General features: G+C 46.5%; 1 protein-coding gene across 1 annotated transcript; it reads left to right on the top strand.

The window, feature by feature from the left end:
• Positions 1-1587: 1587 nt before the first annotated feature.
• Positions 1588-16653, top strand: DUSP13B (dual specificity phosphatase 13B). Its single transcript, XM_064269089.1, has 5 exons — positions 1588-1881; positions 2880-2974; positions 6957-7130; positions 14337-14557; positions 15188-16653. The coding sequence occupies exons 1-5, from the start codon at positions 1588-1590 to the stop codon at positions 15388-15390; spliced, it is 987 nt and encodes a 328-aa protein (XP_064125159.1). The 3' UTR covers positions 15391-16653.
• The last annotated feature ends 8746 nt before the right edge of the window (positions 16654-25399 follow it).

The following is a 25399-nucleotide window of genomic DNA, read 5'->3' as shown; positions in this document are numbered from 1 at the left end:
TCCTTCTAGTCTCAGTCAGACCATTAAGTTTGGTCTTTTTATGAGAATTTGGGGTCTGCATCCCACTGCTCTGCTGCCCCCTCAGGGGTTCTCTGTTGTGTTCACTGGCAGGGCAGTCATCAGTTGTAGCTGGGCACCATCTAGTTCTTCTGGTCTCAGGCTGATGTGGTCTCTGGTTTATGTGGCCCTTTCTGCTCTTGGGCTCATAAGTACCTTGCGTCTTTGGTGGTCTTCATTCTCCTTTGCTCCAGATGGGTTGGGACCAACTGATGCATCTTAGACGGCCTCTTGCTAACGTTTAAGACCTCAGATGTCATTGGCTGATTTTTGGAAGTAGATCACCAGGCCTTTCTTTCTAGTCTATCTTAGTCTGGAAGCTCCACTGAAAGGTTACCAGCCCACAAGTGGTCGCCAAGGTGCTGGTTCCATTTCTTTTATGTCAGCCTTCTGTTTTCCTCTAGCACATTCGGGAGAAGGGAGAGGTGTCTCTTCTAGGGGTGGGGTGGCTGGGGGTGTACCAGGCTTGTGAGGAAAGCTGCAAAGCATGCCTTTCTCCCGGATTCAGTCTGTCTTTGTCTGCCCCAACAGCATGGCCTTCCCCACAGCCACATCCTACCTGAGGGCTATCAGCTGGAAGTGAAGCCTCCAGACTGCTCTCTGCTTCCCCCACCCCACCTCCAACTCCTGCCATCCATCCTGATCCTTGCCTCACTGTCCTCAACCCCATCTTTGGCTGTGCACCACCCACTGGCTCAGAGTGGCTGCCAACTGGGGACGGGTGACTGGCTGGGCCCCTCTGGATGGGACAAACCAGGACCAGCCTAGGCTCCCCTGGGAGCTGGATGAGCTTCTTTTCTTGCCCCAAGGGTCTCCCGTGGAAGAGTCCCCACCTCTCACACCCTCCATAGGAGCTGTTTTTGTCTCTGAACACACAACTAGCCCAACCAAAGGGGAGGAACTTTAACAATATTGACTCCTTCCCACATGCTGTCTGAGGATGAGCATCTTGGGATGGGGGTTAGGGCCGTATGTGGGGACTAGGTTTAGAGTTTAACGGTGAGTGTGATGGGAGAAAAATGGGTTATAGCTGGGTTTGGGATTAGGTCTGGGACTAAGCTGGGTGGGAAACATTTGTGGAGAGCTCTGCAGGTATTGGGTCCAGAGGAGGACAGGAGTGGTATGTTCCTAGCCTTCTCTCTCTCCTCTAGACAGGTTTCAGGAACCTGGCAGAGCAACAGATCTCTGGACATGCCCAATCACCCTACTTCCTCGGGCTGGGATCCCTAGACACCCTGGTATCTGACCTCAGTATCTTTGCCTATGAGGCACCTGACTTCAAGGAAGCCTGTTGGGCAGGGCTGCAGCATTGCACAATTCCTGGGGCTGCCATTCACCAAATGGTATATGCGACTGGAGACCCTAGGAGTTGTGCAGTGCACAGTCCCCTGGGGCTGGGGACTCTGAGATGGTGGTGCTGTGGGAAAAGTCATCTATTTCCATGAACCTGGGTCCCCAACCTACCTCCTCATTGCTCCCCAGCACCTGCACCCACTTGATCTTACACAAGTGGCTCCTGCCTGTACCCTGATGTGTCCCAGCCAGCCTGGGCCTTCCTTGGTTTACCTGCTTGCAATACGAAGCTCATCTCCACCCCAGAGCCAGTCATTACTCTCTGCCACGGGGCTCTGCCACTTTGCCACCCTGGCTCTGGCCCTGCTGGTGCTTCTGGAGCCCCTGGGACAGGTGGATACCTGGAAGACGGTAAGAGCCTGGTGTGGAGCCGACCCTAGAGCCTGCTACTCTGTCTTCCTGTTGCCCCCACCCCTCTTGGCCACTGTGTTCACTCCCCAAACCCTGAGGTTCTGTGGCCAGGGACCCCAGGTTCCCTAGAGAGCAGGGGAAGAGACACGGAGGGGATTCTAAGTGTCCATGATAGCCCCTGGCCACAAGCTGCCTCCCCCCAGCTCTCCCCAGGGCTCATGGACCCCAGTGGGGGCTGGGTCCTAGCTCACTGGAGTTGATCAGACTCCAGAGACTCCAGTATAGGTGTGGTTGTGGGTGTGTCTCTTTGTGCGTCCATTATCTGGGACTGAAAGTGACGAGAAGTGCTAAGGTATGGGTTGTGTGAGGAGGGTCTCCGGGTGGTCAGGGAGGGCTTTAATAGGCCCAAATCCAAGGTCCCTAACTGACCTCAGTTAGCCTTGGGAGGGACTTTAGAGACCAATTCGCTGGCTTCAAGGGACAGTGAGGCCTGGGCCAGGGATACCCCATCCTGCCTTTTGTGGGAAGGAGGCAGGTGGAACTGGTTCCTGGACACACAACTTCTTATTGCAGGCTGGGGCTGGGCCCAGGGTTTAAAGGCCCGCTCTGTACCCCACTTGAACCTTTGTCTGTTTGTCTGCCTGTGCTGCTTCCCTTAGCCTGAGTCTTCTAGTTCTTAAGCCTGGGCCAATCCCATAATCCTGAGTCCCCATCTAAGGGTCCCTGGACTGGGGTTCTCATGTTAACAGTGCCACCAACTTGCTGTGGGATTTGGCTAGTCTCTTCCCATGTCTGGCCACAGTGTCCTCCTGCATGGAAGACCCCTCCAGCTTTAACTTTCTGACCCTGCTTTACATCACTCTCAAAGGCCAAAGGAGCTTTCAAAATGGTTTATTTGTGCTTCCTTCTCCCTGCCTCCCTATAAACGGGCACACATGCCACCAGCAGACCCCTGCCATGCTGCTTGTACTCCCCGCAGGGCCTGGAGGGGAAGGTGCTTGGCTGGGCTTGGCACTGACCATGCCATGGGACTAGTGGGCGAGTTGGGAGTGGCAGGGGGAGGTCAGCAGGGGGAGCAGCACATCATGCTTTATAACTAAACTCAAATCAAAAAATAGAAACAGCAGCAAGTGTGCAGAGACAGGCGACTGGAAACCAGCAGCACAAACTGCCCGTCAGAGAAGACCACGGCCTGGGTCAGATACCACTGCAGGTGGGTGGATGCCTCTATTTCAGGGGGGCCGCCGAGCATGCTGGGTAACGAGGGTCAGGACATTCATGCCTGTGTCGGGGGTAGGGTGTGAGTGGAGAAGAATGGGAGGCCGACTGGGTCAGAGATAAAGGCAGAGACAAAGTATAGCAGAGTCAGAAAGACCTGGGTTTGAATCCTACCTCCATGTGTTTTGACTACGTGACCTTGGGTAGGTTGCTTAACCTCTCTGAGCCTCAGTTTCCTTATCTATAAAATGGGGATGATGATATCATTTACAGGAGCCCTGGTGGTGCAATGGTTAAGTGCATGGCTGCTAATCAAAAGATTGGCAGTTTGAACCCACCTCACGGTTCTGTGGGAGAAAGAACTGGTGATCTGTTTCCAAAAGATTACATCCTAGGAAACCCTATGGGACAGTTCTACTCTATCACATTGGGTCACTATGATACCCCCACAGGTGAGTGAAAACCGACTTGACGGCACCCAACAACAACAACATCACCTATACCATAAGGGCACTGTGAGGAGTTAATGAGAAAAGGTAAGCACCAAGCTCTGTGTCTGGTACACAGTACATTCTTAATAAGTGGTAAACAAACAAACAAACAAAACATTGCTGTCAAGTCGATTCTGACTCATAGCGACCCTATAGAACAGAGTAGAGCTGCCCCATATGGTTTCCAAGGAGCGCCTGGTGGATTTGAACTGCTAACCTTTTGGTTAGCAGCCTAGTTCTTAACCACTACACCACCAGGGTGGTAGGTATAATAATAATTATTGCTGGGCAGAGAATGAAATGTCAAGGGATAAAAAGAGATAAGAGGCTGAGCCTCACTGCACCTTGGGGAAGTTACCCTTTGCCCAGGATATGGCTGAGGTTGAAGGAATAACAGTAACGGCAATAATGACAGTAACAGTAAGGTGCCCTGTTTATTGCGCATCTCCCAAGAGGCAGACCCTATGGCAGGTGCTTTCCATTTATTATCTCACAGGCTTCTCACTGGCTCAGAGAAGACCACACAGGTACCAGTAACAGACCTGAGAATCCCACCAAGTCTGCTGACCTCCCGGGCCTGCAACTGTGCATGCAGGGGGTGTGGGGGGCCATGGAGGAGCATGAACTTCCTGTGAGGGGGTGGGAGACAGGTAAATGGGGAGAGCAACAGAGAGGAGAGATACAGACAAAAACAGAAAACAAGTATCTGGGCTGGTAAACAGCAGCAACACAAAAGCAGGAAAGCCACTGCCCGCAGAGTCAGTGGCTCAGCGTATGGGAAGAGAAGTGGGAAGGAGGCAAGAAGCCCAGGGCTAGATAAGTAGGGAGAAGAGCCTGGCCTGCCCTGTCTGTGCTGAATGCTGGGCCCGTTCTTCACCCTCAGCTTTTGCCAAGGAAATGTGGGAGAAACTGTCAAGAAGGGCCTCCACAGCCCAGGTATGGGGGTGTCAGAAACCACGGAAGCCCACTGCAGCCACTAACTCCCCTTCCCTGGCTGTGCCTGGGGCCTCAAGGATGAGTCACTGGGCTGGCACCTGGGCCCGACTCCACCCACGATGCAGGCTGAGCCCCCAGTGGGATAGAGCAGACAAGTGGGGTACACCGTGAGCACCAGGAGTGAGGTTCTAGATGGGACCTGGCAAGTTGTTTCTGCTGTGTGCCACTGAGTCGATTCCGACTCATAGCAACCCAACATGACAGAGTAGAACTGCCACATAGGGTTTCCTAGGCTTTACAGGAACAGATTACCAGTTCTTTTCTCTCCCAGAGCGGATGGTGGGTTGAAACCACCGACCTCGTTGTTAGCAGCAGGTGTTTCATTAACCATTGAGCCATTAGAGCTCCTTTGGAACCTGGTAAGGAATACCCCTAAGTCCAGAGAAAAGCCCCCATTCTCCAGACCTGTGCTAGGGCTCATTGGGAGGCTGAGGCTTGGGATGTGGCCTAGCAGTCCCCAGTCCCTGACCTCTCAGCTGCCTTCTCTTCCTCCCAGGACCTCCAGGAGGAGCCTCCAGAGTCCAGCTTTATCTTAGGCTGAGCCCAGAACCTGGCTGCTTGCTCCCAGCTGCAGCACTGCTGAGAGGCACACACTGGCCACCGGGGGGCGGCCTTACCCCATGCCAGGCTCAACAGGCTGCGCCCCGGCCTGCTTACCCGACTTCCAAAAGTCCCATCTGGCTGGCCTGGGGCTCTTGCAGTCCCAGCTGGTGGCTCCAGATCAGTGTATAAGTTGGGCTCCCCTCATGCCTGGGGGCTTCTGCCACCTCCAAAACACATACATCACTCTCTGCCCAGTAGCTACTGCTTACCCAGCCCCTCCTCTTATTCTCAGGTCAGACACCCAGATAATCCTCAAAGTCAGGCCAGGCTGCGATCCTTAGCCTGACAAAGGGAACTGTGGCCCAGAGAGGAGCACAAACTTGCTAAAGAATGTGTCTTAATAGAGCCCCGACCAGAGCCGGGCTCTCCCACCTCTCTCTGAAGTTCTCTTTCCACCACTCCTGGTCACCTCCCATCTTTGAGGGTTTATGGGGTCAAAAGCCTTCAATCCCAAAGAGATGCCAAGCAAAGAGAGGGTCTAGGGGCTTGGTAAGGCCAGCTGCTTCAGACCACAGTGGCCTAGGTCTGCTCTCAGGCCCCACCCCCGCAGGCTCCAAGGGGAGCACCTGGAATTCTACCCACTTCACAGCATTTGTGTTCTGGGCGGAACCTGCCTCAGCCCTATTCTGCTCATGTGCTGAGTCTGGCCTTATGCCCATTCCCCCACTCCTGGCCCCAGACATGCCCTAGGTAGGTGCAGGCCACTCAGCCTGCCCTGAGAGGTCACAGTGGGGAATGAGGGGGAAAGCTGGGTCTTCACTTCCCCACTACCCATCAGCCGCCCGCTGGATGAGCTTGGCTACGCCAGTGGCCTCTTGGGTGCCCATTTCTCTTCCTGTTCCTGGCACCCCCTACCAAAAAGAAAAAGCGCTCGTTCCAATTTGTACCTTCTCTAGCTACTGGTTGAGGGGACCAGGGGCAGTTGGCCAAAATGGGCACTTCTTGCCATCACACCACCAGGGTCAGGTCCTGGTGCCACTGACTCCCCAGCTCTGCAGGGTCCCGGATTCCCTCAGCCAGCTGACTCCTGACACAACCCATCCAGCGCGGGGGAGGCCTGACCCGCAGCACTGGGGGTAAGGAGGAAAACCCCTAGGCCTATAGACAGATGGTTGCCCAGCAATGCCAGGCTCCCCTGCAGAGATATATGGGCCCCCAAAGATGGTAATGGAAAGACTTGGGAGTGTGACTGAAAGAGCACAGAACTGGATTTAAACCCCAACCTTGCCACTTATTAGCCACTTACTGGCTTGCAGCATCACTTAAAAAAATTCTCTTTGACCCTCAGTTTCCTCCTGTGTAAAATGGAGACTATGATATCTACACCTCACCTGTGATGGAGAGATTAAATGGGCTAATGTTTGTGATGCACCAGGCGTATAAAAGGCATTAGATCAGTCTATATGGAAATACTAACAAAGTCAGCACCCTGGGATGGGCCTGTCCTCCAAGCACCTGCAACTGGAAAGAGAGGGAGTGAGGGCCAACCTGGAAGTAGAAGGGGAGGGGGCTTAAGATGAGCTGACCTCTGAGAGACACAAATATCTGGGATCTCCGTCTAAAGTCACAAATGACTGGCAACTTAAGGGATGAGGTTTGCCAAACTGGTGCCACAGACAGGGAATTCCTGTGACACCAGTGGCCCCAGCAAAGGGAAGAAGCCTACCCAATTCCACAGAGGTGAGGAGAGGTTGATTCCCTTGCTGCCTGGGGAGGTTCTAGGCCTCAGTCCCAGCTGAGCTGGTTGATAACTTCATCTGAAATAGCTGAGAGCCCTACTGCAGCACCCCAGCGGCACCTGAGCACTACACCTCCATGGGCCTGTCCCCAGCCTGACCTGCCCTTGGGGAGTCTGCCCCTGCCACCCTGGTGTCTGCTTTCTTCTAGAATGGACTCAGTGCAGAAGCAGGACCTCCGGAGGCCCAAGATCCACGGGGCAGCCCGGGTGGCCCCCTACCAGCCACCCACTCTGGCTTCACTGCAGCGCCTTCTGTGGGCCCATCGGGCTGCCATGCTGACCCATGTCAACGAGGTCTGGCCCAACCTCTTCCTGGGAGATGCGTAAGTAAAGCCCATAGGGAAGGGGGGACAAAAGCCTCTACCAGAGCCCTCTAGCCTTTGGGGGACAGAAGTGGTGCCCCTCTTCACTTCCCACCATCACTTTCCACGTGTTTCTTTCCTTTATTATTAGTGTTACTTTTAATTGTGAACGATAACACCCACTAAAAAAGTATATAGGGCATAAATGTACAATTTCATCACCCAGGTCAAGAACTAAGACATTACCTGTGCCCCAGAAGCCCCTGCTGAACTCTTCTCACCAAAACCCTCCTTCTTCTCCCTGTAGATAATCTTATCCTAACTATTGAAATAATCACATCCTTGTTTTTCTCTATAGTTTCCCATGACACATGTACTAGAATGTCTCTATGACATAAAAAACCCAAAACCCACTGCTGTCAAGTCAATCCAGACTCATAGCAACCCTATAGGACAGAGTAGAACTGCCCCATAGAGTTTCCAAGGAGCGCCTGGTGGATTTGAACTGCCACCGTCTTTGTTAGCAGCTGTAGCACTTAACCACTATGCCACCAGGGTTTCCTCTCTATTATATATAGAGAGAACAGAATTGAATCATTTTCTCTAAAAACTTTGTTAAAACTTAGAAAATACGGATCTATATATATGGGTTTTATAAAATATCCTTAATACCTAGAAAATATAGATCAATACATTGCTAACAATATAACAAATATGTTATCCCCTCATACACCAGGGGGGAAAAAAACCCATTGCCATCGAGTCGATTCTGACTCATAGCAGCCCTATAGGACAGAGTAGAAGTGCCCCGTAGGGTTTCCAAGGAGCACCTGGTGGCTTGAACTGCCGACTTTTTGGTTAGCAGCCACCAGGGTACCCCTCACACACAGATAACCAATAATAAAATCCTTGTGAACTTTAAAATATGCATACGCATAGATAGGCTTTAAAAAATATATATATTACTTTATACAGGCATACCTGGTTTTATTGTGCTTCACTTTATTGCTCTTGCCAGATACTGCGTTTTTCACAAACTGAAGGTTTGTGGCAACTCTGTGTTGAGCAAGTCTTTCGGCACCATTTTTCCAACAGCATGTGCTCACTTTGTGTCTCTGTAACATTTGGTAATTCTCACAATATTTCAAACTTTTTCCTTATTATTATATTTGTTATGGTATCTGTGACCAGTGATCTTTGATGTTACTATTGTAATTGCTTTGGGGTGCCATGAACCACGCCCATATAAGACAGCAAACTTAATGGATAAATGTTGCATGTGTTCCAACTGCTCCACCATTCCCCTGTTTCTCCCGCTCTCCTCAGGCCTTCCTATTCCCTGACACATGACAACATTGAAATTAGGCCAATTAATACCCCTACAGGGGCCTCTAAGTGTTCAAGTGAAGGGAAGGGTTGTGCATCTCTCACTTTAAGTCAAAAGCTAGAGATGATTAAGTTCTAGTGAAGAAGGCATGTCAAAAGCCAAGATAAGCTAAAACCTAGGTCTCTTGCACCAAACGATCAGCTAAGCTGTGAATGCAAAGGAAAAGTTCTTAAGGAAATTAAAAGTGCTACTCCAGTGAACACACGAATGAGAAGAAAGTACAACAGGTTTATTGCTGGTATGGAAAGGTTTTAGTGCTCTGGATGGAAGCACAAACCAGCAACAACATTCCCCTAAGCCAAGGCCTAATCCAGAGGAAGGCCCTAACTCTCTTCAATTCTCTGAAGGCGGAGCGAGGTGAGGAAACTGCAGAAGAAAAGTTTGAAGCTAGCAGAGGTTGGTTCATGAGGTTTAAGGAAAGAAGCCATCTACATGACATAAAAGTGCAAGGGGAAGCAGCAGGTGCTAATGTAGAAACTACAGCAAGTTACCCAGGAGATCTAACTGAGATAGCTGATGAAGGTGGGTACACGGAACAACGGATTTTCAGCACAGGCGAAACAAGCTTGTATTGGAAGAAGATGCCATCTAGGACTTTCATAGCTAGAGAGGAGAAGTCAATGCCTGGCTCCAAAGGTTCAAAGGACAGGCTGACTCTCTTGCTAGGGGCCAGTGCAGCTGGTGACTTTAAGTTAAAGCCGATGCTCATTTGCCATTCTGAAAACCTTAGGGCCCTTAAGAATTATGCTAAATCTATTCTGCCTGGGTTCTATAAACAGAACAGCAAAGCTGGATGACAGCACATCTGTTTACAACATGGTTTACCGAATATTTTAAGCCCACTGTTGAGACCTACTGTTCAGAAAAAAAGATTACCTTTCAAAATATTACTGCTTGTTGACAATGCACCTAGTCACCCAAGAGCTCTGTTGGAGATGTACAAGGAGATTAATGTTTTCATGCCTGCTAACACAACATCCATTCTGCAGCCCATGGACCAAGGAGTAATTTCAACTTTCAGGTGTTACTATTTAAGAAATACAATCCCTAAATATATAGATAGATAGTGATTCCTCCGATGGATCTGGGCAAAGTAAACTGAAAACCTTCTGGAAGGATTCACCATTCTAGATGCCATTAAGAACATTCATGATTCATGGAAAGAGGTCAAAATATCAAAATTAACAGGAGTTTGGAAGAAGTTGATTACAATGCACATGGTTGACTTCGAGGGGTACAAAACTTCAGTGGAACAGGTAACTGCAGATGTGATGGAAATAGCAAAAGAACTAGAAGTGGAGCCTAAAGATGTGACTGAATTGCTGCAATCTCATGATAAAACACTGACAGACGAGGAGTTGCTTCTTACAGGTGAGCAAAGAAAGTGGTTTCTTGAGATGGCATCTGCTCCTGGCGAAGATGTGTGAACACTGTTGAAATGACAACAAAGGATTTAGAATATTACATAAACCTAGTTGATAAAGCAGCAGCAGGGTTTGAGAGGACTGACTCCAATTTTGAAAGAAGTTTTACTCTGGGTAAAATACCGTCAAACAGCATCTCATGCTACAGAGAAATCTTTTATGAAAGGAAGAGTCAATCGATGCTGCAAACTTCATTGTTGTCTTATTTTAAGAAACGGCCACAGCCATCCCAGCCTTCAGCAACCACCACCCTAATCAGTTAGCAGCTATCAACCTCAAGGCAAGACCTTCCACCAATAGAAAGATTATGACTTGCTGAAGGCTCAGATGATAGTTAGCATTTTTTAGCAATAAAGTATTTTTTATTTAAGGTATGTACATTATATTTTTTGTGGACATAATGCTATTGCACACTTAACAGACAACAGTACAGTGTAAACACAACTTTTATATGCACTGGGAAACAAAAAAATTCGTGTTACTTGCTTTATTGCAATATTTGCTTTATCGTGGTGGTCTGGAACCAAACCTGCAATATCTCTGAGGTATGCCAGTAATACTTTTTTGTAATCTGCTTTATATGGAAAATGTTTTTAATAGAATCATACCACATATTGTGCTCCGTGACAGCACCTAACAACAACCACACAACCACCACCACAATTGTGAGATTTTATGGTATATAGATGACCACCACTCCTCTGTCAGTTTGTTGTACTGTGGTGACTTGTGTGTTGCTTTGATGCTAAAAGATAAGCCACCAGCATTTCAAATACCAGCAGGGTCACCCATGATGGACAGGCTTCAGTGGAGCTTCCAGACTAAGACAGACTAGGAAAAAGGATCTAGTGATCTACCTTAGAAAAAAAACTGACCAGTGAAAACCTTATGAAGAACAGTGGAACACTGTCTGATATAGTGCTGGAATACAAACCTCTTGGGTTGGACCAAAAACCAAAACCAAGCCCAATGCCGTCAAGTCGATTCCAACTCTTAGTGACCCTATAGGACAGAATAGAACAGCCCCATAGGATTTGTAAGTAGTGGCTGGTGGATTCAAACTGCCGACCTTTTGGTTGGTAGCCACAACTCTTAGCCACTGCGCTTCCAGGACTCTGAGGTCACTCAAAATATGACTGGGGAAGAGCTGCCACCCCAAAATAGAGTCAACCTTAATGATGTGGAGGGAGTAAAGCTTTCAGGACTTTCGTTTACTGATGTGGTACAACTCAAAATGAGAAAAAACAGCTACAAACATCCATTAATAATCAGAATATGAAATGTATGAAGTATGAATCTAGGAAAATTGGAAGTTGTCCATGAAATGGAAGTTTGAAGACATATATTAGGCATTAGTGAGCTGAAATTGACTGGTATTGGCCATTTTAAATTGGACAATCATATGGTCTACTATTTTGGGAGTGACAAACTGAGGAGGAATGGCATCACATTCATTGTCAAAAAGAACATTTCATGATCTGGAAGTACAATGTTGTCAGTGATACGATAATATCCACATGCCTACAAGGAACACCATTTAATATGACTATTATTCCCAAATTTATGCACCAACCACCAAGGTCAAAGTTAAAGAAAGTGAAGATTTTTATGAACTGTTGCAGTCTGAAGTTGATGAAACATGCAATCAAGATGCATTGATAACTACTGGTGATTGGAATGTGAAAGCTGGAAATGAAGAAGAATCAGTAGCTGGAAAATATGGTGATAGAAATAAGATTGCATGATAGAATTTTGCAAGACCAACGACCTATTCACCGGAAATATCTTTTGTCAACAGCATAAACAGCGACTATACACATGCGCCTCGCGAGATGGAATACATAGGAATCAAATCAACTACATCTGTGGAAAGAAACCATGCAGAAGCCCAAAATCATCAGCCAGAACAAGGCCAGAGGTGAACTATGGAACAGACCATCAATTGCTTATATGCAAGTTCAAGCTGAAGCTAAAGAAAATCAAAACTAGTTCACAAGAGCCAAAATACGACCTTAAGTATATCCCACCTGAATTTAGAAACCAGCTCTCAAGAACGGACTTGACACATTGAACACTAATGACTGAAGAACAGACAAGTTGTGGGATGACATCGAGGACATCATGCATGAAGAAAGCAAAAGGCCACTAAAAAGACAGGAAAGAAAGAAAGACCAAAATGGATGTAAGAAGACACTCTGAAACTTGGTTTTGAACTTACAGTATCTGAAGCAAATATAAGAAATTATGAAGCAAAAGAGCTGAACAGAAGATTTCAAAGGATGGCTTAAGAAGACAAAGTGAAGTATTACAAAGAAATGTACAAAGACTCAGAATTAGAAAACCAAAAGGGAAGAATATGCTTGGCATTTCTCAAGCTGAAAGAACTGAATAAAAAATTGATGACTCGAGTTACAATATTGAAGGACTGAATGGCAAAAATATCGAGTGACACAGGAAACATGAAAAGAAGATGGAAGGAGTACACAGAGTCACTATACCAAAAAGAGTTGGTCAACGTTCAACCATTTCAGGAGGCAGCATCAAGAACTAATGGCACTGAAGGAAGAAGTCCAAGGTACACTGGAGGCATTGGTGAAAAACGAGGCACCGGGAATTAATGGAATGCCAATTGAGATGTTTCAACAAAGGGATGCAGTGCTGGAAGCACTCACTTGTCTATGCCAAGAAATTTGGAAGATAGCTACCTGACCAACCAACTGGAAGAGAGCCATATTTGTGCCTATTCCAAAAAAAGGTGATCCAACAGAATGTGGAAATTATCGAACAATATCATTAATATCACACACAAGTAAAATTTTGCTGAATATAGTTAAAAAACAGATGCAGCAGTACATCAACGGGAAACTGCCAGAAATTCAAGCTGAAAGCAGAAGAGGATGTGAAACAAAGGATATCATTACTGATGTCAGATGGATCTTGGCTGAAAGCAGAGAATACCAGAAAGATGTTTACCTGTGTTTTATTGACTATACAAAGGCATTTGACTGTATGGATTATAATGAATTATGGATAACATTTCGAAGAATGGGAATTCCAGGACACTTAATTGTGCTCACGCGGAACCTGTGCATAGACAAAGAGGCAGACATTCGAACAGAACCAGGAGGTACCGTGTGGTTTAAAATCAGAAAAGGTGTGGGTCAGGGCTGTCTCTTTTCACCATACTTATTCAATCTGTATGCTGAGCAAATAATCCAAGAAGCTGGACTATATGAAGAAGAACGTGGCATCAGGATTGGAAAAAGACTAACGACCTGCAATATGCAGATGACACCTTGCTTGCTGAAAGCGAAGAGGATTTGAATTACACCTCAACATAAAGAAAATTAAAATTCTTATAACTGGACCAGTAAGCAACATCATGATAAAAAGAGAAAATATTGAAGTTGTCAAGGATTTCATTTTACTTGGATCCACAACCAACACCCATGGAAGCAGCAGTGAAGAAATCCAAGGACATACTGCATTGGGCAAATCAGCTGCAGAAGACCTCTTTAAAGTGTTAAAAAGTGAAGATGTCACTTTGAGGACTAATGTGCTCTTGACCCAAGCCACTGTGTTTTCAATTGCCTCATATGCATACAAAAGCTGGACAATGACTAAGAAAGACAAAAGAATTCATGCTTTTGACTTATGGTGTTGCCAAAGAATATTGAATATAACATGGACTGCCAGAAGAACAAACAAATCCTCCTTGGAAGAAGTTCAGCCAGAATGCTCCTTAGAAGTGAGGATGGCGTGACTTTGTCTCATGTACTTTGGACATATTATCAGGAGGGACCAATCCCTGGAGAAGGACATCGTGCTTAGTAAAGCAGAGGGTCAGCGAAAAAGAGGAAGACCCTCGACAAGATCGATTGACACAGTGTCTGCAACAATGGGCTCAAACATAGCAACAATTGTGAGGATGGCGTAGGGTGGGGCAGTGTTTCGTTCCGTTGTACAGAGGGCCACTATGAGTCGGAACTGACTGGACAGCACCTAGCAGCAACAGCAACAACAGCATTATAGGATATTTAGTAGTGGTCTGTTTTTTTTTTTTTTCCTTTTAATTTTTCATCCTCTTAAATATTATTAGATTCAGTGTATATGTTTGTGCTACATTTTTATTCTTTTCTTGTCTAAGTTCCTATAAGGGTAATTGCTGTGGCAATGTATATGTACAGAACATTTTTAAGGCTTTTGATGCATGTGGCCAAACTGCCCTTTGGAAAAGTTGCCCTGAGCCAAAGGGAGTCTTGATATCTAACTGGAAAAGCCCCTTCACCCCAGGTTCACAGGTTCTAGTCTCTACCCTTAGAGGGGAATGGGAGAGAGGTAAGTTCCAACCCAGCCAGAGCCAAAGCTGACCCAGTGAATTCTATCCCCTAATCCTTCCTGTGCCCTCCCCTCCAGGTATGTAGCCCGGGACAAGTGCAAGCTGACTCAGCTGGGCATCACCCACATTGTGAATGCTGCTGCAGGCAAGTTTCAAGTGGACACAGGTGTCAAGTTCTATCGTGGCATGCCCGTGGAATACTATGGCATCGAGGCTGATGACAACCCCTTCTTTGACCTCAGTGTCTACTTTTTGCCTGTTGCTCGATACATCCGAACAGCCCTCAGTGTTCCCCAAGGTGAGCTGCTGGAGAAGGCACTGAGGCAGGGATGGGGAGCTCTGGGCTGCTCATCTTTCCAATGGCACTGATGGGTAGGTTGTCCGGAGGTACACACCCCCTCAGCAACCTTCCTACCCCATGGGGAAAGTAGCAGCTAACATTTGGTGAGCTTCCCCTTCAGCGACTGCCTGGAAACCAACAATCGCAGACATAACTAAGGTCCACTGTGGCCATCAGTATCAACGTATCCCTTAGCAAGAGGCCAGCTGGTTGAGCTGAAGGTAGAACATCTAGCAAAGGCTCTTGAGCGTATTTCTCTAAGAGGAGGCCTTGGCATAAGGCTGTAGGGGCAGGAGAGAGAACTGGAGGTGGGCGGACACCCCCTAGGGGACCCTAAGAGTACAGCCCAGAGTTGCCAAGGATACAGACGAAGTAGTCTGGACCAGGAGAAGGGATTCCTAGTTGCTAACCTTAGACCTGTCACTAACTTGCTGTATAATCTTGAGCCAGTCCCTTCAACTCTCTGGGCCTCACTTGCCCCAGGATGCTGTGATAGGTGGGCTGGAGGATGACCAGAGGTGTCTCTGATTTCCTAAAGGGTGGGTGGTGTGAGAGAGGTAGGTGATGCCAGGCTGGGTTTCCCCACAGGCCGCGTACTGGTACACTGTGCCATGGGAGTGAGCCGTTCCGCCACACTTGTCCTGGCCTTCCTCATGATCTGTGAGAACATGACACTGGTGGAAGCCATCAAGGTGGTACAGGCCCACCGAGATATCTGCCCCAACTCAGGTTTCCTACGGCAGCTCCAGGTTCTGGACAACCGGCTGGGGCGGGAGACAGGGCGGCTCTGACCTGACAGGCGGCCTGGAGTCCTGACCCTCTGGTCAGCACAGCCTGACTCAACCAGCCTGGCCCTGGGGACAGCAGCCTCCATTGTTTCCAGTGATCCTGAGATGTAAATAGCAAGTGGGGGCTTCGTGGAGGCAGAGATAGCTGGGTGGTGACTTTTAGCTGGTAGATTTCCCTGACTCAATCCAGAGATTCTTTATGCAAAAGAGAGTTCAGTCTGTCTCTATAATAAAAGATTCATCATAATAAAGAGAGATCTTGTGGTGGTTTGTGGGGCAATGATTTATTCTCAGGATGGCTTTGCCAACTCTGATTCAGCATGTTGGCTGCCTAGAAAAGGAGTCTATGTCAGGGCTTAACAGGGAAGGAGGGCAGGTGGTGATCAACTAGTGGGATCTGCCAAGAGTGCCAAGAGGGAGGAGTAGTGGTACAAGTGTTGGGAATTAGTTAACCTTTTTCTTATCTTGTCCTCTTCATATCCTTACCCAAGGGTTCGGTTGTCTGAATAAAGATCAAACTTCAATGCGTCACCATCCTCTGCACGTCCACCCTATCAAAACTGTCTGTGTGCAGACAGCATCTCTTGGACCCAGTCAATCTCTTCATTTACATTCTACTTCCGAAAGAATTGACTGAAATTACAGACACCTGAAAAACAGGAGCATTAAATAAGAGAATAGTTTGGGAGGAGACACTTAATCAGAAATCCCAGGCAAAGGATGGTTTCCTGAAGAAGCACGATTTAGCTCTGAGACTTGCAAATCAAAATTATAATGGGATACCATCTCACCCCAACATTACTGGTACGAATAAAAAAAAAATAGAAAATAAATATTGGAGAGGCTGGGGGGAGATATGAACTCTTATGCACTGCTGGTGGCAATGCAAAATGGTATAACCATTTTGGGAAATGGTATCACACTTTCTCTTTTTTTAATTTTTATTGTGCTTCAGGTGAAAGTTTACAAATCAAGTTGGTCTCTCCTACAAAACTTTATATACACCTTGCTATATACTCCTAGTTGCTCTCCCCCTAATGAGATAGCACATTCCTTCTCTCCGCCCTGTGTTTCTGTGTCCATTCAGCCAGCTTCTGTCCCCCTTGGCCTTCACATCTCCCCTCCAGACAGGAGCTGCCCAGATAGTCTCACTTGTCTACTTAATCCAAGAAGCACACTCCTCACCAGTATCATTTTCTGTTTTATAGTCCAGTCTAATCTCTGTCTGAAGAGTTGGCTTCGAGAATGGTTCCTGTCTTGGGCTAATAGAAAGTCTGGGGACCATGAGCTCTGGGATCCCTCTGGTCTCAGTCAGACCATTAAGTCTGATCTCTTTACTAGAATTTGGGATCTGCATCCCACTGCTCTCCTGCTCCTTCAGGGATTCTCTGTTGTGCTCCCTGTCATGGCAGTCATCCGTTGTAGCTGGGCACCATCTAGTTCTTCTGGTCTCAGGCTGATGTAGTCTTTGATTTATGCGGCCCATTCTGACTCTTGGGCTCGTATTTATCTTGTGTCTTTGGTGTTCATTCTCCTTTGGTCCAGATGGGTTGAGACTAATTCTTGCATCTTAGATGGCCCCTTGCTAGTGTTTAAGACCCCGGATGCCACTCTCCAAAATGGGATGAAGAATGTTTTCTTAATAGTTTTTATTATGCCAATTGACCTAGATGTCCCCTGAAACCATGGTCCCCAAACCCTCACTGCTTCTACTCTGGCCTTCGAAGCATTTGGTTTACTCAGGAAACTTCTTTGCTTTTGGTTTAGTCCAGTTGTGCCGACCTCTCCTGTACTGTGTGTTGTCCATCCCTTCACCTAAATTAGTTCTTGTCTACTATCTAATTAGTGAATCCCCCTCTCCTTCCCTCTCACCCTGCTCCCTCTTGTAACCATCAAAGAATATTTTCTTCTCTGTTTAAACTATTTCTTGAGTTCTTATAATAGTGGTCTCATACAATATTTGTCCTTTTGTGATTGACTTATTTCACTCAGCATAAGGCCCTTCAGATTCATCCATGTCGTGAGATGTTTCGAAGATTCATCAGTGTTCTTTGTCATTGCATAGTGTTCTCTTGTGGGTATGTATCATAGTTTGTTTATCCGTTCATCTGTTGATGGGCACTTAGGTTGTTTCCATCTTTGTGCTATTGTGAACAATGCTGCAGTGAACATGGGTGTGCATATGTTTGTTCATGTGACTGCTTTTATTCCTCTAGAATGTATTCCTAGGAGTGGGATTGCTGGATCATATGGTATTTCTATTTCTAGCTTGTTAAGAAAGTGCCATATCACACCCATGTTCATTGCAGCATGTTTACAACAGCAAAAAAGATGGAAGCAACCAAGGTGCCCATCAATAGATGAATGGATAAATTATGGCATATTCACACAATGGAATACTGTGCATTGATAAAGAACAATGATGAATCTGTGAAACGTTTCATAACATGGAGGAACCTGGAAGGCATTATGCTGAGTGAAATTAGTCAGTTGCAAAAGGACAAATATTGTATGAGACCACTATTATAAGAACTCAAGAAATAGTTTAAACAGAGAAGAAAATATTCTTTGATGGTTACAAGAGGGAGGAGGGAGAGAGGGAAGGAGAGGGGGATTCACTAATTAGATAATAGACAAGAACTAATCTAGGTGAAGGGATGGACAACACACAATACAGGAGAGGTCAGCACAACTGGACTAAACCAAAAGCAAAGAAGTTTCCTGAATAAACCAAATGCTTCGAAGGCCAGAGTAGCAGCGGTGGGGGTTTGTCCTTTTGCAATTGACTAATTTCACTCAGCATAATACCTTCCAGGTTCCTCCATGTTATGAAATGTTTCACAGATTCATCATTGTTCTTTATCGATGCATAGTATTCCGTTGTGTGAATATACCATAATTTATCCATTCATCTTTGGATGGGCACCTTGGTTGCTTCCATCTTTTCTGCGATTGTAAACAGTGCTGTAATGAACATGAGTGTGATATGGCACTTTCTTAAAAAGCTAGAAATAGGAATACCATATGATCCAGCAATCCCACTCCTAGGAATATATCCTAGAGAAATAAAAGCAGTCACACGAACAGACATATGCACACCCATGTTCATTGCAGCATTGTTCACAATAGCACAGAGATGGAAACCACCTAGGTGCCCATCAACAGATGAACGGATAAACAGACTATGATACATACACACAATAGAATTCTATGTGATGATAAAGAACACTGATGAATCTTCGAAACATCTCACGACATGGATAAATCTGGAGGGCCTTATGCTGAGTGAAATAAGTCAATCACAAAAGGACAAATATTGTATGAGACCACTGTTATAAAAACTGATGAAAAGGTCTACACACAGAAACAATCTTTGATGGTTACGAGGGAGGGGAGGGGTGGGAAGGGAAAAACAATAACTAGACAATTTTTTTTTTTTTATGACAATAGATTAAGTGGTAATTTAATGAAGGATAAGACAGCACACAATGCTGGGGAAGTCAGCACAACTTGACCAAGGCAAGGTCATGGAAGCTTCAGAGACACATCCAAACCCACTGAGGGACTGAATTACTGGGCTGAGGGCTGGGGGCCATGGTCTCGGGGGACATCTAGCTCAACTGGCATAACATAGTTTATAAAGAAAATGTTCTACATCCTACTTTGATGAGTAGTGTCTGGGGTCTTAAAAGCTTGTGAGTGGCCATCTGAGATACTCCACTGGTCCCACCACATCTGGAGCAAGGAAGAATGGACAAAACCAAAGACACAAGGGAAAGATTGGCCCAAAGGTCTAACGGACCACAATTACCAAAGCCTCCGCCAGACTGAGTCCTGCACAACTAGATGGTGCCCGGCTACCACTATTGACTACTCTGACAGGGATCACAACAGAGGGTCCTGGACAGGGCTAGTGAAAAATGTAGAACAAAATTCAAACTCACACAAAAAAAGACCAGACTTACTGATCTGACATAGGCTGGAGAAACCCCGAGAGTATGGCCCTGAAGTCACTCTGGAGGTTCACCCTTCAGGCAAAGATTGGACAGGCCCATAAAACAAATGACAATACACATAACTCAACCATGTGTATGAGATTAAATGGGCACATGAGTCCGGGGGCAAGGATGCGAAGGCAGGAGGGGACAGGAAAGCTAGACGAATGGAAATGGGGAAACTGAGGCTGAAAAGGGAAGAGTGTTGACACATCACGGAGTTGGCAGCCAGTGTCACAAAACAATATATGTATTGTTTAATGAGAAAGTAATTTGCTCTGTAAACCTTCATCTAAAGCACAATTTTTAAAAAAAGGATTTAGCTCTGAGTTTTTTAGTTCTTATGCTCTAATAAAATTAAACAATATAGAAGCCTTCAGGTCTCTCATCTGTAAATTGTACATATCCCAAAGCATTTGTGAGAATTGAATGGGCTGTTTTCCTTCTACCTCTCTAGCTGCTCCTCTTTAGTCCTTGCCTTCTCTAGCTAGGAAACCCTGGTGGCATAGTGGTTAAATACTACGGCTGCTAAATCAAAGGTCGGTAGTTCAAATCCACCAGGCGCTCCTTGGAAACTCTATGGGGCAGTTCTACTCTGTCCTATAGAGTTGCTATGAGTCGGAATCAACTCAATGGCAACGGTTTTTTTTGTTGTTGTTCTCTAAAAAAAAAAAATTTGACCCTTAAATGTAGAAGTTCTTCAGACCTCTGTCCTCTGTCTCCTCTGTGTTCCTGCTTCCCTGGGATCCTATTGCTCCCATAGCCTTGGTTCTCACCTGTAGGCTGATGACCTCCAGGCCAACATAACTGACCCAATGCTCTTTCCTGAGTTCAAACCCTCTGTACTCCACAGGCCACCTCCATCTGAATAGTGTACTAGAACTTCACACTTAATGGAACTTTTCTTCAATCCTCCCCCACCCCCACCCCTCTTCCTAGTTCCCTGTTTCAGTGCAGGGTTTCCATGGCCATGGTTCCCCAAGTCAGTGATGGGTGCCATCCTGGCCTCCTGCCCCTCATCCAATCAGCCTATCAATTCTACTCTACTCCCTAAAGACCTCTCCAGTCAGCTCACGTCACTTCGTCTTTGTTGTGACTACCCACGATTGAGCCACCCTAACCCCTAGCTTGAATCTTGCAACAGCCTGCCAAGGGATCTCTCTGCCTCTAGCCTTATCCCTTCTAATTTCCAGGCAGACATCTCACTAAAGTGAAAATCTGATTTTGTCACGCTTCTGCTTAAGATCTACTGAGTACAAACTCCTTGACAAAGTATAAAGATGTCATTATCGGAGACAGACCTTCTCTCTCCAGCCAAATCTCTTGCAATTCCATTCCTATACATACTGTTCAATTAGAAAATGGTAAACCCACTTTTTGGTCCCAGAACAAGCCTACTCTCTTACCTCTGGTACTTTGCACATGCTGTTCCTTCAAGTCAGAATGCTTTGTCCCCATCCTTGTTCCTTGTCACTTCTAGCTCCAGTTTTTCCTTAAAGTGTCAGTTTAAATGTCCCTTCTTCTGTGAAGCCCTCCTGGATCCCCCATGCCTGAGAGAGAAGTGCTCCTCCTCTGGGCTACCAAAACACTCATCCTGCCCTTAATGATATCACCTATCACTTGAATTGTAATTGCCTGGTGTCTTGTCATTCTCTTCCAGTAGATTTTCTCTGACTAGGTCTTTGCCCTGGGCTCAGCATCACCATGGATCCCATACCCTATGGCTATGACCCTGACCTTAAGGTACAGGACCACGGACCAGCAGCCATAAGTTGGCACCACTGTCTCTTGGCCTTCTCCATAGAGGCCTCAAGGGGGTGTGGATCCCAGGCTGGCCCCACATGGGCCCACCACCTGAGGGCCCCTCCTTGCCTCCCAGCTCTTCAGTTCTCCTATCTCCACACAGTTTCTCATTATTTGGGTCATTCTGACACCCTCTTCCCAGTGCATCTCATCCCTCTTGAGCCACCTTTGACCCCCCTCTCCACTGGTAGGGACCAAGGGTCCCTGGAGGAGAGGGAGTTTTGGGGCGTTTGTCCTTCTCTGCCATCTGGTCTATTTCTGGTCTATTTCCAGGGCAAGTGCTTTACCTTCCGTTGCAGGCACCTGTTCTGCAGGAACTGGCAGGTCGGGTTTCTATTGAGGGGTCCCAGGAGGCTGCAGGACTGGGAACAGACATTTGAGGATATGGTCTTCAAAGCTGAAACCTGGTGGATCACACCCCCACCCCCACGCCCCTTCCTCACTCCCTCTTTCTCTGATTCTCCGGATCTGCCACCCCATGGGCCTCTGGGGGCACATTTCACCCCTGACCTCTTCAGCCAAGTCCTTCCTCATCCTCATGGCACAATTTCATATTAAAAAAAAATGCAAGAAGTACAGAGATTTCCGGAATACAGGTCTTACAGTCAACTGCCCGAACAGGCCTCAGGGCCAGGCCCACTAGTTAAGATAACAGCAACAATAAAGACCACAATTATTGAAAGTTTTGTATTTAACCTCTCATATCCCTCAAAGCAGGGCTATGCCTTTGTGCAAATTACAAACAGGTGATTCCTCTGGGCTACCCACCCAGTCTTTCAGGCAGAATCACCCCTGGGCACCACGTTGGTGAAAGAAAACAAAGGTGTCCCTTTCTCCTAAGCAGGACACAGCCCCAAGCCAGGGTGCCCAATCTGGCCAACTGAGCACTGGCTGAGTTTTAGCCCATAATCACCCCTTACACAATTCATAAATTGCACAAATGTATGCTGTCTTGCCTGGGAGGTAGGGATTAAAATTCCCATTTTACAGATGAACAAACTGAGGCTCAGAGATGATGAGGTGGGGCTGAAATGCTACCTCCTGGCTCCAGGATCTCTGGGCCCTGGCCTCAAAGGGCAGATACTACCCAGCCAGTGTCTCTGTTCACCTCCCTGTAGCACCTGGTCCTAATCCTAGCTGACCGTTGGCTGCTTCAGGTGCTATTTGGACCTTTCCCAAAGATTGTGTGTCCTAGTGGGAAGATGGCAGAAGGGCTAGTGCCACTGTTCCCAGCAGCTTGGTCACAGGGTCCCACCCCGACCAGACAGGGCCCCTCTCTACCCCACGAATGGAAAGCTGTTCCTAATTCATCCAGAGAAGACAAAGCCATTCCCAGCTCAGTAGCCCAACTTGCTCGCCCCCCAATTCCCTTTCAGTGCCCCTTCACCTGACAACAGCAACTCTGTCCTTGTTGCTATTTCTTGCTCTGTACCATCAACAGGACCCAAAATAGTGGCTCCGGAAGTCAGTCTCTAAATCATCAGCCTGGTCTATGAGTATGGGCAGCCTGCCCCTGCCAGTGGGGGTGGGGTGTCCTGAGGCTGGGACAGAGCTGCATGTGGGGCCTGGGGCTTGGATTTCAACAGATCACCTTGTTGGGGCTCTGTAGGTCAGGCTCAGAGTCTGGGGCTGCAGGAGAGAGCAGCAGGGAAGCCCTGAGGAGACAGCTGATGAGAGAGCCAAACATTCCCCAGAACACCCAAGGAGACATAGACTGATCTCCAGGCTGGCACCTCCTCCAGGAGGCCTTCCTGCCTGCGACACCTGCTCCAGGATGTCTGTGATGACATGCCTGCCCTCTCTCTTCTCTAGAGCACGGAGGAGGGGATTATTATTAAGAGCATGACTTTGGAGCCAGACTGGAAAAAAAAAAAAATCCACTGCCGTCAAGTTGATCCCAACTCATAGAGACCCTATAGGACAGAGCAGAACTGCCCCACCAGGTTTCCAAGGCTGTAAGTCTTTATGGAAGCAGACTGCCACATCTTTCTCCCGTGGAGCAGCTGGTGGGTTCAAACTGCCAACCTTTTGGTTAGCAGCCAAGCACTTTAACCTCTGCGCCACCAGGGCTCCTTGGAGCCAGACTACCTGGACTCAAATCCTACCTCTGACTCATACCAGGTGTGTGACCTCAGTTAATCTCTCCATACCTCAGTTTCCCCATCTGTAACATGGGAGTAATAACAGCCAATATATAGGATGGTTGTAAGGATTAAGTGGGGATATATGGAAATGCTCTGCATAACACGTGGTAAACTCTCAAAAACGATCACTGTGGTTATCACAGTACGTAGAGTACGTAGGAGCCATCTATTACACAGAGCCTCCAGCCTTAGGTTAAAAGTTGGCAGCACTTCAGTGTGTTGAATGAATGGATGAATTATTAAAAATTTGTTGACCTAAATTCAATATGGCATCTTGGATTGGATCCTAGACCAGAAAAAGGACATAAGTGGAAAAATGGGAAATCTGAGTAAAGTCTGGTTTATTTGGTAGTGTTATACCAGTGTGAATTTCTTGGTTTAAACTGTACCCTGGTTGTATAAGAAGCTAACGTTAGGGGAAGCTGGGTAAAGGGGGTACAAGGGATGTCTCTATCGTGTTTATGACTCTTCAGTAAATCTAAAATTATTTCAAAATAAAAAGTTTAAAAAAGAAGCCGACGATTACTGAAGGCTTAACAGATGCCAGGTATTAAACTAAACGCTTTCGGTACATCATTTCTTTCTTTTCTTTTTTTTTTTTCAGCTCCACCCATAATGTTTTATTTCTTTAAAAACATGAATCAAATATAAAAACATTAAGATTTGACCATAGCGAGTTGTGGAAATGTAGGTGCTTGTTATTTCTTTTTTCTTCCTTTCTTTTTCTTTTGGTATCCTTCAAATATTTCATAATTAAAAAAAAAACTATAAATAAATGAATTGCCTAATTTCTAAATTAGAAACATCCTATTCTATATATTTAGGTTTTGAAACCCATCGATTCAAATGGATTCCAAACTAAAACGGTACCATTATTTCTGGCTTCAGGGCTAAAATGCTGTAAATTCACATGTCATCCTTTTAAAACCTGCAAGAAGCTTTATTATGGATAATCTCGCTTTGAGAAAAAGGGTAATGATGACCCAGTTTATAGTGTGTAGAGGAAATAACTGTGATCAAAGAGAAGCTAAGCCAGTCAGTCAAACTATACGTCATTTCTTTTAACCCTCATAACAACCTGGTGGGGTACATCCTATTTTCACCATTTTACAGATGAGAACAATGGTACAGAGAAGTTAAACCAGAACAGCAGCTAATATTAACTGAGAGTTTATTATGTACCTGTGCCTTAGTCTGGGTAGGCTAATGGCTCTGACAAACACCCCAAAGCCTCAGTGGCTTAAACTCAACAAAGCTATATTTCTTACAACACAGGCTAATTGGTGAGTGGGAGTGACCAGAGAGCAAGCAGGAGTAGTAGAGGCCAGACACATCACTTCCCCTCAAGTCCCATGGGCCAGAACGCAGTCTTGTGGCCACTCCTAACTGCAGGGGAGGTTGAGAAATGTAGCCTAGAAGGCACCCAGAAAGAAGAGGAAAATGCAGATATTAGTGGTCATGAGCAGGCTTTCCCACAGCCAGTCAATAATATGAGAGAGCTTTATATGTATCAAGCCATCTCCTCATAAGCCCTAAGAGGTAGATACTATTATTAATATTGTCATTTTACAGATGAGAAAACTCAGGCTCAAAGAGTTCAAGTAAACTTTTCCAAGGTCACTTAGCTAGCAGTGGTAGACTCACACAACAAACTCAGGCAGTGAGCCTGTGTTCTAGAATACTTGTCAGGCCTTGATTCTGGGTTGGCCTCAGTGATTTGCTTGACCAATAGAATATGGCAGAAGTGCGATTCTGGGACTTCTAAGGCTGGGCCATAAGACATATTGCAACTTCTGCCTGGGTGTCTTAAAACAGTCTTTTGGGAACTCTGAGCCGCCATGCAAGAAGTCTGGTCACCCCAAGGTTGCCATTCTGGAGAGGCATGTGTAGGCAACTGGTCAACAGTCCCAGCAGAGCCCTGTCTCGCAGATATCTCATCAACATTTGAGTGACATCTTGGGCCCTCCAGATCATCACATCTGCTAGCTAAACAGCATCAAGTGACCTCCATCAACACCATGTGGAACAGAGCTGTTGATCTGAGCCTGCCTGAACCACTGACCCACAAAA

Source organism: Loxodonta africana, chromosome 16 (assembly GCF_030014295.1).
Source record: "Loxodonta africana isolate mLoxAfr1 chromosome 16, mLoxAfr1.hap2, whole genome shotgun sequence".
Classification (NCBI taxonomy): domain Eukaryota; kingdom Metazoa; phylum Chordata; class Mammalia; order Proboscidea; family Elephantidae; genus Loxodonta; species Loxodonta africana.
Note: the sequence above shows the minus strand (reverse complement) of the source record. Positions and strands in the feature narration are given on the sequence as shown.

Coding starts and splice junctions, on each gene's coding strand:
- DUSP13B (XM_064269089.1), top strand. CDS start 1,588: ATGTGTCCCAGCCAGCCTGGGCCTTCCTTGGTTTACCTGCTTGCAATA. Junction 7,131..14,336: donor AACCTCTTCCTGGGAGATGC/GTAAGTAAAGCC, acceptor CCTCCCCTCCAG/GTATGTAGCCCGGGACAAGT. Junction 14,558..15,187: donor AGCCCTCAGTGTTCCCCAAG/GTGAGCTGCTGG, acceptor GTTTCCCCACAG/GCCGCGTACTGGTACACTGT.